Source organism: Gymnoscopelus braueri (genome assembly GCF_963280865.1).
Source record: "Gymnoscopelus braueri genome assembly, chromosome: 21".
NCBI classification, from domain to species: domain Eukaryota; kingdom Metazoa; phylum Chordata; class Actinopteri; order Myctophiformes; family Myctophidae; genus Gymnoscopelus; species Gymnoscopelus braueri.
In genome coordinates, this window is record NC_137623.1 from 6,344,470 (window position 1) to 6,358,476 (window position 14,007).

The 14,007-nt window shown below is 39.0% G+C and overlaps 1 protein-coding gene across 1 annotated transcript; it reads right to left on the bottom strand.

Annotated features, from left to right (window-relative positions):
• Positions 1-692: 692 nt before the first annotated feature.
• On the bottom strand, positions 693-9,444 carry LOC308077585 (patched domain-containing protein 3-like; the record flags this gene model as incomplete). The annotated part of the gene is made up of 5 exons (XM_080418330.1): positions 693-779; positions 2,475-3,970; positions 6,443-6,588; positions 8,508-8,635; positions 9,103-9,444. 5 exons carry the CDS (start codon positions 9,442-9,444, stop codon positions 693-695), a joined length of 2,199 nt encoding a protein of 732 aa, XP_080274456.1.
• Positions 9,445-14,007: the final 4,563 nt, after the last annotated feature.

Here is a 14,007-nt window from a genome sequence, read left to right on the forward strand (position 1 = left end):
GGAATTAATTATTGGGTGAGTACAACCTCAGTTTAGAGCACTTTTACGGCCGTGCAGATCGTGACTACACAGCGCGTCGGCCAGAGCGATCTATGACTGTGTATTTGGAATACATGAAATGTATGTAAGATCACAGACATTCTAGGGCTAGCTAAATGCATGCCAAAAAAAAGGTTGTATTGTTGGTGATAATGTCATTAATCACTTCATGCAGATGACTTAGTCATACTTAGCCCATATACTGCGAAGTTACAACAGTTATTGAGGATATCCTCACAGTATGGCGAAGAACATGACATTACATGTAATGCCAAAGAAAAGTAGCGGTTGTCAGATCTAGAGAGGGCATAAAATCCCCTTTTCCAGTGTTCTCTCTCTTAGATGCTGCTCTGGGTCTGTCAAGGGAATTAAAATATCTTGGACACATCCTCTCAGAGGAGCTCAGGGATGACAGTGACATCCAACGACAGTGTCGCAAAAACAATGGCTCAGGCCAATACGCTTTTAAGGAAATATTCTAAGTGTTCTGTAAATGTAAAATGTGCACTGTTCAGAGCATACAGTATGTCACCCCCCTGTATATACGGCTCATCTATGGTTGTATTACAGAGTGAAAAGCATGCAAAGGCTTAGAGTGGCATACAACGATGCCATGAGGTTACTTCTTGTGTTCCCAGGTGGCACAGTGCCAGTCAGTTGTTCACTTCTGTTGGTGTGCCCGCTTGTGAGGCACTGTTAAGTGAAAACTCATTAAACTCATGTACAATTTTATGCAGCGCCTGGAAGTGTCAAACAACATTATGATTAGATTTCTGTCTGAAATAAAGATTTATTATTTTATTTTATACATACATACATACATGCATACATGCATACATGCATACACGCATGCAGGCATACATACATACATACATACATGAAAAAAGACAGTAAACACTATTAAAAGGCTATCATAAAGGTAGATTTTCAGAAGTGATTGAACATGATTAGCTCGCCTTGCAGGCCTTTCTAAAGCCTTGTTGGCTGGGCTGCAAAAGCCTGATCACCCAATGAGGCAAGTTTAAGGACCAACTAAGATGACCCTTCTGTACCTGAGGAGCTCAAATATAGGAGGCTTTAACAGTTATCAGTAAAATGTTAAATTACATTCTGAAATTCACAGGCAAAACAAGTGAAGAGAATCAAGGATGGGTGCCATCATATGGACACGTTTCTTAGAACTGATCAACACAACAGCTTAAGTTTGCACCAATTGTGGAGATGGGACATAATAACTGACACCCTGAATACAAGGCGATATATTAAAATAGTACAGTCAGCTGTGTCAAAAAGCAGAACAGAGGAGGTTTCAAATTGAGCGGTCACCAGAATCAGAGGCAAGCAGTAGATCATTGATTGATTGAATACTTTATTAACAGTTTGCATACACAGAGGTACAATAATAAATACAGAGGTACAATAATGCTAAAAGGATAAAACAAAAAGCCCTGAGGGCTTGTTTCTATATATTCAATGAATCAAGACATACAATACTATACAAGAAATCATCAATACTAGGAGCAGTAAAAAATATATTTACAGAAAAACAGTGGGGGGAAATGTCTTTTGGTAAGCTAGAAGACTTGTCTAGGTCCAGTTGCACATTGCAGACAGGTAGAGTACCTTTATTAGAAGGATAACCTGTATCTGGAGCTGATGTCCAGACTAGAACAGTTTGTTTAAATGTCATGTGCTATGCTGTCATGTGCTCAAGCCATTTATTCGGATCAGTAGGCTATATCACTGTTTCCCAAACAGTGGGTCGGGACCCATCTTTGTTTCGCAGACCAATTTTTATAAGTAAATATATATTCTTTCCTTCGTTTCCTACATTAAAACAAATACAGTATATTATTTAAAAAATGTTTAAAGAAGTTTAAACAAAATAAATCACAACTTTTCATCTATTAAAAACAATTCCAACATTTTTCAAAAGTATTTCATAAATAAAATGAAAAAAATCAAATAATTTCCATTACAAAAAAGAAAAACGTTAATGAAGTAGTGAAAATAGCAGATATGCAAGCTCACAACACGGGGCAAAGTGATGCGTTGTGAGCTTGTAGACCCGCTATTTGCACTAGTTTGGGTAACAGGCAAACATCCAATTTCTCTTTTGGGTCTTGAGCTCAAACGTTTGGGAACCACTAGGCTATATGACAGCACTGTTCAAAAAATAACTATCAATGAAATGTAAGTGACTGACAAGAAACACAAAGGCTGACACTGAGGTGAGCAATAAACTCACTGTAGGACTTTCCAAGATTAGCTTCCAACTATAACCCATTAAAACAGGGAAAGTATCTGTGTCGTTTTAGATCTTAGCTATCTATATACCATGTAGCACATTGAACATTGGGAACACACGGTTTCTTGTTCAATCCTTTAATATACTGTATAAAAAAAGTATCAATTTTTTCATAACACATTCCAACTAAGGTCAGAAAAACCGGTAAGAAAACGATGCCGTGGACCGCCCCGAAAACTATGACCAGGAACATGATCTTGAAGAAGGTTCTGAAAATGTAGCTTTTGGCAGCAGAAAGCACCACTACTCCGAGAATGGTAGACACGGCGCCTTGTATGATGGGATAACCCAGATTCACCACGGCCTCTGTGGCCTTTTCGTTTGCCGAGGGTTTTTCGCTCGAGACGAAAGCGTACGAAATGTGAGCGGTGAAATCCACCGAAAAACCAATACATATGACGAGATTGATCATGGACACAGAGTCCAAACTGATGGCCCATAGTGCCATGAAGCCGGCCACGCCCACTATGATAGATGCGACGGCAAAGGTTACCCACAGAGAACAAATGGGCTTAGGTACTAGACACAGCGAGACCACCAGCATGGCGAGAGTGGCTACGAGAACATTCTGGATGGTATTGGTGACAATAACGGCATACTGGTCAAAGAAAATGAAAGCCGGGTGGTACACTACGAGAGAGCCTGGACAAACGTCCGACTGAGCCGTCTCCCTGAGTTTATTCAACAGGTTCTTCTCATCGAGGGGCGTTCTGATATTTATCGTCTGGATGAACATTCGTGAGGCGTAGACGGTGTTCTCGGCAACTGAAAAGTTTACATCTTGTCTGAACAGAGATGTACTGGGTGCTGCGTTGAAAAATAGTGGCAAATTTAAAATAAATATGTTTTTGTCATTTGGATTTAAGCCCGCATTCTGTAAGTATCGCAGGTATACCTGAAGCCAGGATACGGTCAGTTCTGGATCGACTCGTGATTCATTCTGAAAAGTCAAATTTCCAAATGTTTGCAGACAGGTGTCTAGTTGATCACGGCTTATCGGATCCCAATACGTGAAATTTCTGTCTGTCACAACAACCATAACACTAGGACCATAGTCGGAAAAATAATCTTCATTATCGTAATATTTACCCACGTAGGATTCATCAGATGCCAAATTCTTAAGCTCTATGCCCTCTTTCATGTTGAAGCAACCGTAAATACTTGAGGCCAAATATCCGACATATAATACAATCACAATCAACTTGGTCCACTTGTTTGTCAGGAATGGCCCGTAATATTTCCTAAGAAAGATTGTGACCGGCATTGGTTTCTCCATGTTAGTGACCGGATCATACGCTCCACCACTTTCTCGTTCTCGTCTTCCGTTCAAGGCTAAGAAGGCACCGAAGAAGGTGAGGTTATACAGGTAGCAGAATATCACGGCGGTGCCGGTGTACATACAGAACGACTGCACAGAACGGAACGGGGTTAGGAGGCCGATGTAGAAGGCGAGGAGATCCGTCAGAGTGGTGATGGTGATGGAGACGGCTGCTTCTTTGTAGGTGGCTGCCATGCGATCTTCTACGGCTGCTTCTTCGTACAGGTAGGTGGCTCCTACCCTCTGGTAGATTGGGGTCTGCTGCCAGGCGTTTATCATGATGAACATGTCATCCACTCCAATTCCTGTTGAAACAAATAATAGCCGAGGAGGTAGAATGTGAGATATAAATGATATACACCATACATGGGCAATTGGCGGCCCGGGGGCCACATGCGGCCCCCCACCTTCACTTAATGCGGCCTGCAGGTTAATATCGGAATACTGATTATATTATTGATTTCAGCTGTTACAATTCCAAACATGCAAACATGACCCGCTTTAATTACTTCAGTCTATACACGAATCCACGGAGCGCTGCCCGGCGCGCAACCATTGCTGCGGTGTCAGACTCAGTCAGCTGCTGCTGCGGTGTCAGTCAGCTGCAGTCACCGACTGCTCACGTCACTCTTTTACCTGCTTTTTACTAACCTTTACTAACACTAACTTTACAAAGATGTAGAGAAAATCGGGATGAACCACCTACGTCAGGTGCCAGTAGGCTAGTTTATGGCTGCTCTGCTAAGGTCAACAGACGGACAGAACCGCAGCAGCTGATTGACACCGCAGCAATGGTTGCGCCACCTACAGTGCAGCGCTCCGTGGATTTGTGTATATTAGTAGCTTCATTTCTAGTATTAAAATTATATTGTCTTTTTTATGTCCAATGTATTTGTATTTAAGTTCAAAAAGTTAACCTAAGTATAATGAACTAATACTGAACTGATAAACATGTCATCCACTCCAGTTCCTGTTGAGACAAATATTAGCAGAGCAGAGATAAAAATGACACATTCTGAATGTTGTGCCTGTTGTGTTGTCTTTCATTCAACCAGGAGAGAGAAACTCATACAGGATAAACAGGTGACATTTGAAGTGATGAAAATAAAATAAATTAGCAGGATTTTTTTTTTATTGGAACACTATAACATTTAAGCTGAGAAATCGGTACTCTCTCTTGATTGGATGAAATTGGCAACCCATCTGAAAGTGTATTTTCCGTTTATTAATGAGCTGGAGAGATGGGAGGACCCATGTTACTGAACAACACTTAGTAATGATCAGAATATAGAGATTTACGTTTTTTATCAACAAACATTTTATTTTAACCCATTAAGACCTGAGTCTAAAAACTGTCTTCTCTATGCAACAGCACATGTTTCTGGACCTTGACTATCAAACATATTGTAGCTACAATGGAGCTCTGACATAGGCTAAGCTTTGATATTAGAGTCACAATGCCTCATTGACATTGGTAACTGGAAGAGTGGGCACTAAGGAAGAGTGGAGACCTTGATTAAATTGGCTATTTTGTCCAAAATGTTAAATTGAATATTTAGAAAATGGTCTTAAGTAAAATAAAGTATACATGATTAGAACATGCTTGAATATTTTACAATTAAAGTAATAATAAATCTTAAATCATTTTTAAGGTCTAATATTTTCTACAATTGCAACAAATTGCTACACAACATGTATCCAATCATTTTGGGCTTAAACAATAAGTTGAAGTGTACATTTAGGTCTGATAATGATGTACCGTGCATGTTCACATCATGTATACTTTACATTACTTATTCTTAAGACCATTTTTACAATATTTAATCTTTTAACATTTTTGACAAAGTAGACAATTTTACATCGAGGTGCGTGTCCACTCTTCCTTAGTGCCCACTCTTCTTGTATCCAGGGGTGCAATGCTCACTGGACGGCCTTGCACGCCGTGCCGGAACCTATTTGACCAGGAGCACACGCAGGCACACGCAGAGATTTAAAACTACTTTAAATTCACACCTCAACAAAGTTTTCAAAGGCTCCCGACTCACACCTAGCGAATTAACATAGGAATAAGCCTAGATGCATATCAATTGTCCATTGTGTGACTTGCAGTGTAGGTGTTAAGCGACGTGCGCGTCACGTCATTGAAATAGAGTGCAAGAACATACCAAATGAGCATTGCATGCCTGCTTGTATCCTATGTATTGATGTTATTGAATGAAAATGAGATGGAATTGGAAAATAACTGAGTCAGACATTCTAAAAGCGTTATCAGCAGTGGTGGAAAAAGTACTCAAATGTTTTACATAAGTAAAAGTATCAATACTACAATGTAGATGTACGCTGTTACAAGTAAAATTCAGTAATTAAACATTTACTTGAGCAAAAAAGTACAGTATTGGTATCCAAATGTACTTAAAGTACCAAAAGTAAAAGTATAAACATTTTTGAAAATAGCAGATCTACAAGCTCACAACGTGTCACGATGCGACATGTTGTGAGCTTGTAGATCGGCTATTTTCAAATAGCCTAGGTATAAAATAAGGCTAACGTGGTTAATGTATGTTTTATAATGTAATAATTTATATCTGCAAAGTAACTAGTAACTAAAGTTTTCAAATAATTGTAGTGGAGTAAAAGTACAATATTTGCCTCTGAGATGTAGTGGAGTAGAAGACAATTTGAAATACTCCAGTAAAGTAAAAGTACCTACAAATTTAACTTAAGTGCAGTACTTGAGTAAATGTACTTAGTTACTTTACACCATTGGTTATCAGTACCAAGAATCAGGAAAGGAGCCGTTGCTACAGTCATGGAGAAAGGCATTCCACAGTACAGCAACAATCCAAAACTGGACAAAACGGCCAGGCCAGTAGACAGGACACCAAACATGGCGACCCACACCTTGTTCCTCACACAGTCCAACCTAGAGACAAGGAGACAGAAATGCCCTGTTTGCTCATTATCAACAGTGGTGGAGGGGAGCACGAACATTTTGTACTTAAAGGGCAAGACCACTTTGGTAGAGGTTTGGGTTGTGTAGTTACCTCGCCATGATGTAACTCCAAACGTGGTCAAGAAATAAAAAATAATTGCTGCATTGATTAGAAATTGATAATTCAAAATATGCTCCCCATTGACTTACATTGTACAGTAAAACAGCTCTCAAAGTCACTCTTTTAGCACGTAAACGAATGTAAACAAAGTTGATTCAGACAATATAGAACATCACCAAACCCAGTACTGTTTTTTTTTTAAATAAAAATGTTAACTTACTGTTGATTTAGCTATTTGTATTAGAAAGAAAACCTGGACTGGATCGGCGGATCCGGATCCGGATCTTCAAATAGTAAAATCATCAGGAAGTTGACATTTTTATTAAAAAAATTAACAGTACTGGGTTTGGTGATGTTCTATATTGTCTAAATCAGCTTAGTTTGTGTTCGTTTATGTGCTAAAAGAGTGACTTTGAGAGCTGTTTCAGTGTACAATGTAAGTCAATGGGGAGCATATTTTTAATTATCAATTTCTAATTAATGGAGCAATTATTTTTCATTTCTTGTCCACCTTTGGAGTTACATCATGGCAAGGTAACTACACAACCCAAACCTCTACCAAAGTGGTCTTACCCTTTAAGTAATAGTACTAATAAAATAAAAAATGTACTTGAGTACAAGTACAAAAGTATTCACTTTAAAATATACTTAAGTACTGAAAGTAAGAGTACTCATTATGCAGAATGTCCCATTTCACTAGTTTCCAAATGTTTAAAAATGCTTTGAAAACAGACGATCGTTTGAGTTTGTAGATAGGCTATTTTCAAATAGCCTACGTATACATAGGGCTGAAGTGGTTAATGTATGTTTCGTAATACTAATCATAATCTACAAAGTAACTAAAGTTATATATATATATATATATATATATATATATATATATATATATATATATATATATATATATCTGCTGTCGGGCAGAAACCAACTATATCCAAAATCAACTTTTCAGGAAATGGAAAAAATATATATGTTTTTTAGAACAACACAACTTTGCCTCATCAGAGTTGGTGACTTTATACATTGTCAGATACTTGAATGTGTCCTTATATCATCATCACCCAAATCCAGCTCAAGTGGAGTGGGAAAAAAAAAACCTAAGTTGGACGTAGGAAGTTTGACAGTTTGAGGATACAATGGAGTTAGGAGGTTTAGTCAGAAGTACTTTTTAATACTTTTCATTAGTTCAATATTGTAAAACCCACACACAGACAAAAAGGTTGTTCAATAGCACTGATTTATTAAAGAAAATAAAAAAGTTGAAAAACTCAGATAGTTGGTTTCTGCCCGACAGTGACAATATTGTTAGACTTGTGGAACAAACTTCAAATATGATAGAACAGTGGTTCTCAACCTGTGGGTTAGGACTCCCAGGGGGATACTCACATGATTTTGAGGGGTCCCCAGATAGTAAAGGGACAATTTAAGGACTTTTAAGACCTTTTTAATACCTCAAAAAGAAAAGAAAAAGACCATTACTGCATTAAAAGTAATCAACAAACTATACTATAAAAACGGGTCAAACATTGGCCAAGAAAGAGACAAAAATTGTGAAAATAGCCAATCTCCAAGCTTGGAGATCTGCTATTTTCACAAAATGTATCTGTGGAGTCAAACTAAATGAATGCCCCAACTCCTATTCCAAGTGCTTGTCAATAGTAGGGGGTCCGCAGTTCAAATGCGATTATTTTGGCGGGTTACGGCCTGAAAAGGTTGAGAACCGCTGTGTTAGAACATATAAGCTGAAGCTCAAAATAGACTAAAACAAAGTCAGAATTCTCTGTCTTACCTCATGCAAGAGAAAATTGAGAAATTAATAGCCAGGAAATAAGTTACTGAAAACAGTGGAATGATGGAGTCAGAAATGCTCTCAAACTCCTCTTCTCTCGACAGGGAAGTGAAATAGGACACATCGACCTGAAGATATTACACACTTGGTTATGCTTTTCTTTGTAAAACTCTAAAATAACGATGTATTTCTTAATAACAACTGCACATGGTAAATAAAACATAGGGCACATTGCTTAGTCTTACATTACCTGTTTCCCTTGTATTTCTGATGCTATGCTGATGAATTTCTTCAACCATAGGTTATTCACTGTTGCGTTGTCCTCCTTTAGAAAATAAAAAAGCCTAATTGCATATGCACTCTCTATTTGTGTTGTTCCACCAATCAGTTCCACACCACCGATCTCAGAACCAAGGAAAGTATTGTTATTCATGGGGTAATGAATTATGCCGTTGGAACTGTTCACAACACCGAAGATGGAATTTGACACGCATTTTCCTCCAGCCACAGCACAGAGGCCTCTAAACGTCTGCTTATCTACTTCTATTCCTAAAATCCGGTCATTAATTTCAATTATCTCGCTAAAAGGCTCGACCGCAAGGAATTTCCCATTCGACGTAAAAATCAGGGACCCGTAGGTTCCTTCCGTGTACAGCCTCTGACGAGAGAATTCGAGCTCGTTGTGCGGAAAGTTGGTCTTGACGACCAGCCTCTCGACTTTGGCCGGTCCGTTCACGGGTGTAAACTGGTTTTCGATGCCTTTGGCCTGGTTCTCCATGTTGCCGAGAAAGTAAAAACCCCCGCCGAGCCCCGCGGATATCACCAAAGGAATGATTAGAAACCACCAAGGATGACTCCCGACGAATTTTCCGAAATGTTCAAAAGCCCTGGTTAGGGGTTTTTCAATGCAATTTGTGTGGCACTGACATCCCGCCATTTTCTAATCCAACTATTTCCGCAAGACATTAATATAGTTGTTATTTCTGCTTTCCCCGATGAGTACCGGCTACAGTCACAGAGTAGGTAATAACAACCCTCTCACCACACATATCCACATATCCACATAAAGACTTCCCCTAAGTGCAATCCTCGTTAACCATTAACTACTAAACGTCATTCATTATGGCACAGTGGCAAGTAGGAACAAGATACATTTATGTAAGTCTAATAATAGACAGTACAGGGATTGTCCAGTCATGTTTTATACAGTCAAATATTAATATATATTGTGCTTTAATTAATTTGAAAAGATTTTTTTTTAAACAAAACTTAAATGTGTACGTTATGAGGTGTTACAATGGAATTTGACATGGGACAACCAGGGTTAAATATACTATAAATGTGTTATATACAGTAACAAATAGATGCATGATACATGTGTATAGTTGTAAACCACAGCATACATCAAAAATATTGTCTGAACCCGTGTTGATTTTGACAGCTAATTTTTATTTAGTTTTATTCATAACGCTTTTGAATAAAGTTTCAGTCATACTTTAATCATCTGAAATGTTTTAGTTTTTGTCTAGTTTTAGTCGACTATATAAGATTATAGTCGACTAATTCTACAGTTGATTTTAGTCGACTAAAATGTATTTTTGGCTGATTTTACACTTTTGCATGCTGAAAATAGACGATCTACAAGCTCACAACTTGTCAGAAGCGGCGTTGTGAGCTTGTAGATCTGCTATTTTCAGAGCGCAACACCCGTGTGCAACCAAACATAAAATGACTTGTCTTTTAGTTCTACTGGATCTCTTCTCCACTAGATCCCTCACTAACATTTTAGTCTCGTTTTTATTTGTTGACAAAATTGTCAATCTATTTAGTCTTAGTTTTAGTCATCATAGCCTAGTTTTTATTACATTTTTATTTAGTTTTTGTCAGTTCGTGTGTTGACCTGGCACCCTATTTTGTATAGTTTCAATGTAGCCAAATATATTTTTTTTTATATTATAATATTTAGACCTATGATCCTACATTACTGAGGCACTACACTGTCTCTATGCATTTGATATATTACCTTGCTAAATGCATAAATTGTAAATTATCATGCCAGGGGTTATATTTACTTCCTTATAATTTGGTTATAAAAAGTGTGTGTGTTGTGTTTGTTTTACTATGGTCATAATCAATGGTCTCTATGATGTCACATAAAGGCCATGTGATGGTTCATTTGTTTAATGATACTATTTCCCAGGCAACCAAATTAGTTCATTCAAACTGTCAACATGTTCATGAATCAGTTTTGAAATGTTAGCGTCGTGGGCCTGGAGGCACACAAACCGTAGCCTCTGGAGCAGCGAACCCACGCAGTTTCTCCAAGGAACTGCACCTTTCCAGGCTTTTGGGAGCACCCCGGACAGTTTTTAAGTTGCTTGATTCAGTATTTATATATTTGATATTCATTTTATCAGACATGCCCCCTTCCCATACAAACCCATTATAACTTTGGAAACACCCGTCCTTGGTTCTGGTGACTGATATTGTCCTTCTAATACGTGAGGAGACCGTGTTTTTTAAATTACTTTTTTCATTTTCTTTTTATATTTTGGGGGGAAAATGAAGAAACTTAAATACAATAACAATAATTAATAAAATGAATTAAAAAAGTAAGTAAAAACACGGCCCCCTCACGTATTAGGAGGGTAGGATGAGTCACCAGAACCAAGGACGGGTGTTTTTGATGAATCTAACATGTTAAAAATGTTAAAAATGAGTCTGAAAATGAGTCTGAAGTTATAATGGGTTTGTATAGGAAGGGGTCGTGTCTGATAAAAATGAATATCAAATATCTAAATACTGAATCAAGCAACTTAAAAACTGTCTGGGGGGCTCACAAAAACATTTTTTTGAAAGTACCCTTTAACAGATTCCCAAGTGCAATAAGTTTGTTTGCAATGTTGAACTTCAGCAGCTCATTGGTTTGTGTTGCTATCTGGACACACAGTCCAGATATTGTATCATCTATACTGTAATGAGGAGCTGGCCGTGGTGGAATAAATACTTACATCTTGGACTTAAGTAAAAGTATCAATACCACGTGAAGAAATACTAGTAATAATAGTACAAGTCCGGTATTCAACATTTACTTGAGTAAAAGTAAAAAAACAAACATATTGGCATAAAAATATACTCAAGTACTGAAGGTAAAAGTATACTCTTTAATGTCCCATTTCCAAAGTTTCCAAATGTAAAAAGCAGATCTAGGGGCACGGTGGCGCAGTCGGTAGCGCTGTCGCCTCACAGCTAGAAGGTCCTGGGTTCGATTCCCGCCGGGGACGCTGTGGGCGCTGGGGGCGTGTCTTCTCCTCCGCGTCATCAGCGCCCATACACTAGGTGGGGTTGGCGAAAGGGGGCCTACTCTGTGTGGAGTTTGCATGTTCTCCCCGTGTCTCCTAAGGTGGTTAATACCCTCACAAAAACATGTAGTAATCATGGTCGCTATACCGCCTCCCCCATGACAGCCGGGGCCGGGGCCTGATGGAGGGGAAAGGAACTGGTTGGAATAACGTGTTCCTTCCGCGCGCTACGTCCTACCGGGGAAACTCCTCCCGTCAGGTGACAAGAAGCTCAGTTGGCTCTTATGCATTGAAGGAGGCATGAGCACAGTACAGTACCTGAGTACATGTATTTAGTTACTTTCCACCACGGCTGGAAGTAATAATTTCATTCTCATAGCATGATGAAACATGTCTCAAAATCTAAATTTTTGCTCATAAATGATATTTTTTTTAAAGGCCTTGTACACAAATATATAGTTTGGAGTGAATGGAATGGGTACTTCCAGTTCCTCGATTACAGATCACAGAAACGACAGCCAAGATGATTGACAATATTTTGGACTTACAGTATACATGATGGTCACTGTATGTATGGTCCTACAGGCACTCTTATTTCTTTCAAAACATAACTAAAGACCTTTCTGTTTTCCACTGCCTTTGATTGAGTTACTTTTCTTTTCTTTTCTTTTCTCTTCTGCACTGTAACTGCATCTATACATTTGTACTTATTTTGTTTTATCCATCCTAATGTCATTTTATAATTGTGTTTCCTTTACTTGATGTTCTGTGTAAAGCACATTGAAGTGCCTTGTTGTTGAAATGTGCTCTACAAATAAAACTGCCTTGCCTTGCCATACCAAATATCAGCATCACTTACCGTACAAATTACAATTGTACAAAACCAACCTAAATGTTTTGGATGGCAATTTCACTGAAGTTTTAACAATTCGAAACAGATGAAAACAGCAGCAATGTTAAGAACAAGCTCCACCTTATTACCAGTGGACCGTATGTTTTGCAGTTTTTTCTAAGACCTTGCCCAGAAATGGCAGATTAGAGATTGGTCTATAATTACCCAGCACCAATGGATCAAGGTTGTGTTTCTTGAGTAACGGCCTGACTACAGCCGTTTTCAGTGAGTCTGGAAAGACGCCTGAAAGTAGAGAGCTGTTTACAATTCTTAGGATATCTCCTATAACACTGTCTAAAACCTCTTTGAGAAACAGGGTGGGTATTGCATCCAGTGAGCAAGATGATGATGTCATCTGTGATATAGTTTTACGGAGTTCCTCTTCATTAATTGCGCAGAATGATATTAGGCTTCCTCTGGAGTGATCTACATTTTTGCACCATGCACCATTTGCCGCATTTGCAGTGCTAGCAGCAGCATTCATAATACAGAGACTTTGTCCTTGGGGAAGCATAACACTTTTGCCTTTCTTCTTATCATGCTTTTAACATCTTTAATAGCGGCATCCCCTATGATCAGAAATTCAGGCTCACCATATAGCCTTTTTCCTTCTGAGTTACTCTTGGTTCTTACCCTGCTGGGTGAAGAGGATTTGTTTGGTCTGTCATCAGACGGGCATCTGGGGTCCTGAAGCAATGGGGTGAATCTATTTCCCAGCTGCACAGGACACTCAGCACTCGATGTTTTGGGAGATTTGTTTGTAGATCTCCCTTTGGCAGTTTTCCACTGTTGACGCTCAGCACTCGATGTTTTGGGAGATTTGTTTGTAGATCTCCCTTTGGCAGTTTTTCGCTGTTGAAGGGGGGTGGAAGACGCGGTACCCTGTGTCCGGGGGCATCGATGATGGTGACGCGCGGGTGGTAGCGCAGGCCAGCCGGTCAGATCTGTAATCACAGGGCTCCGAGTTCTGCCAGTTATTCGCCCCTTCAAAACCTTTGGCTTTGCCCCGAGAGTGTTCCATGAGAAAGCCTTGTCATGGTCTTGTCCGTTGCTCTGAGACTGTGGAATTCCATAATGTGATTCACTTCCACATTCACTCTTAAACAGTGTAAGTCCGTTTCCAGCACTGCAATCCTTTGAAGCAATTTTTGGTAGTCCTCTGTTGAAACACTCGGGTACATCCTGATGCTAATAGCTTTGGCTATATGCCACGTACCCAGTCACTGGAGGTCGACAAATAGGTCGAAAAATAGTATATTGAAATATGGCAAAAGCTTCTATCTATAGAAGAAATAGAGTCCCATGG